At 59.0% G+C, this 1,592-nt stretch overlaps 1 protein-coding gene across 1 annotated transcript; it reads left to right on the top strand.

Moving 5' to 3' along the window:
• Positions 1–336: 336 nt before the first annotated feature.
• Positions 337–1,170, top strand: LINJ_02_0420 (putative voltage-dependent anion-selective channel; the record flags this gene model as incomplete). Its single annotated transcript, XM_001462696.1, has 1 exon — positions 337–1,170. The coding sequence occupies one exon, from the start codon at positions 337–339 to the stop codon at positions 1,168–1,170; it is 834 nt and encodes a 277-aa protein (XP_001462733.1).
• Positions 1,171–1,592: the final 422 nt, after the last annotated feature.

Below are 1,592 nucleotides of genomic sequence, written 5' to 3'. Positions count from 1 at the left end.
AGTGGAGGTGAAGCTCCATGTTCCGTGGCAGAGAAACAGACACGTTGAAAACACACACAAAAAAAGAGAGAATGCCCCGCGACTTACTGTGCACCTCACCTCTGATTCCTGAATCTCTCTCTGACTCTGCGCACAACACCCGCATCCCGCTCCAACACACCCACCCACACAAATGTCGGCTCGAACAAACTCTCCAACCTTTGCTGTATACGCGATGGGGCAACAACGTATATCAAGGAGCGCACGAACGACCACCATCGCCATCACCATCACCGCCACGTCTAGGAACGTGTCTCTGTCTCTGTCTTTCCTCTGTTGATTGGCACACCCCACACCATGACAACCCTCTTCAAGGATTACAACAAGGGCACCACCGACCTGCTGACGAAGAACTTTTCCAGCTGCGGCGAGTGGAAGGTCGAGAGCAAGGGCAAGGCCCCCAGAGGTGCGTACGCCCTCACGACCACCTCCAACACCCACGGCAGCGTGAACGTGGATATTGAGGGGTTGACGGACAGCGGTGCCTATTATGGCAAGCTCACCTTCGCGTCGAGGGACCTTACCGACGTCAAGGTCACCGTCCGCGCCGAGGACTTCGATAACCACCGCGTGGAGGCCATCATTGGCCACAAGGGCCCGGCTCTGTGCGATATATCGGTGGAAGTCAACCACCAGACGATGAGGCCGATAGCGGGTGGCCGCCTGAGCATCAACGACAAGTTCACGCAGAAGGCCGTGGAGTTGGCGCTCAGCATGGCCACCGTTGACGGTGTTCAGGTCGGCTGCGGCACCAAGTATGACCTCAAGTCGCAGACAATCGACTGGACGGCGGCGTGCCGCCTGGAGGCCAAGAACGGTCTTGTGCTGACGGCGCAGACGAACCGGTTGCTCGACCTCACGGCGAGCATGGTTTCCAAGGCCCCGCTGCACCCCAAGTTCCAGCCGTGCGTGGCAGCCACCATGACGACGAACCCGCAATCGATGACATGGGACGGCTCCATGGCAGTGGAGTGGGGTTGCCAGGTTATTCTCGGCAACACGGCCAAGGTCCGCGTCAACAAGAACCTCGACTGGATCGCCTCGTACATCGCCAACCTGCGTGGCGGCTGGACGTTGGTACTGTCAATAGACAAGACCATGAAGGCGGGTCTGACGCTCACTCGCAACTGATCAGCGCGTGAGCGTGTGGAGTCCACTACGCACGCGGCATCAAGGGTTGCGGCGCACGCAGATGTGTCTGTGCCCGTCTTGCGCCGTCGTGCGCATCGGCCTCGAGGGTGCTCACGGTTTTATTGCGGCTCTAGCCCCGCCACATCGGTTACTCGTCACACGTCTTTCCGCCCACTCGACCTTCTTCGGAAGGCGTCTTCGTTTTATTGCCTTTTCCCTTTTCCCTGATACCGCTGATGTGTGCGCGTTTTTGTGTGGATCTGCCTCGCTTGCTGGCGTCTTGCTCTTGCCGACGCGTGCTCTCCTCCGATTGTGCGCATGCGGTGTGGCGCAGCCTCACCGCATCTTCGGTATTGCGCGTCTCTGGAGGTGCGTGTGCGTGTGTGTGTGCGTGTGGATGCTTACCTCTGTCGTCCTGCGTT

Source organism: Leishmania infantum, chromosome 2, assembly GCF_000002875.2.
Source record: "Leishmania infantum JPCM5 genome chromosome 2".
Taxonomy (NCBI): domain Eukaryota; phylum Euglenozoa; class Kinetoplastea; order Trypanosomatida; family Trypanosomatidae; genus Leishmania; species Leishmania infantum.
The sequence above is the reverse complement of the archived record's forward strand: the minus strand, read 5'-3'. Positions and strand labels throughout refer to the sequence as shown.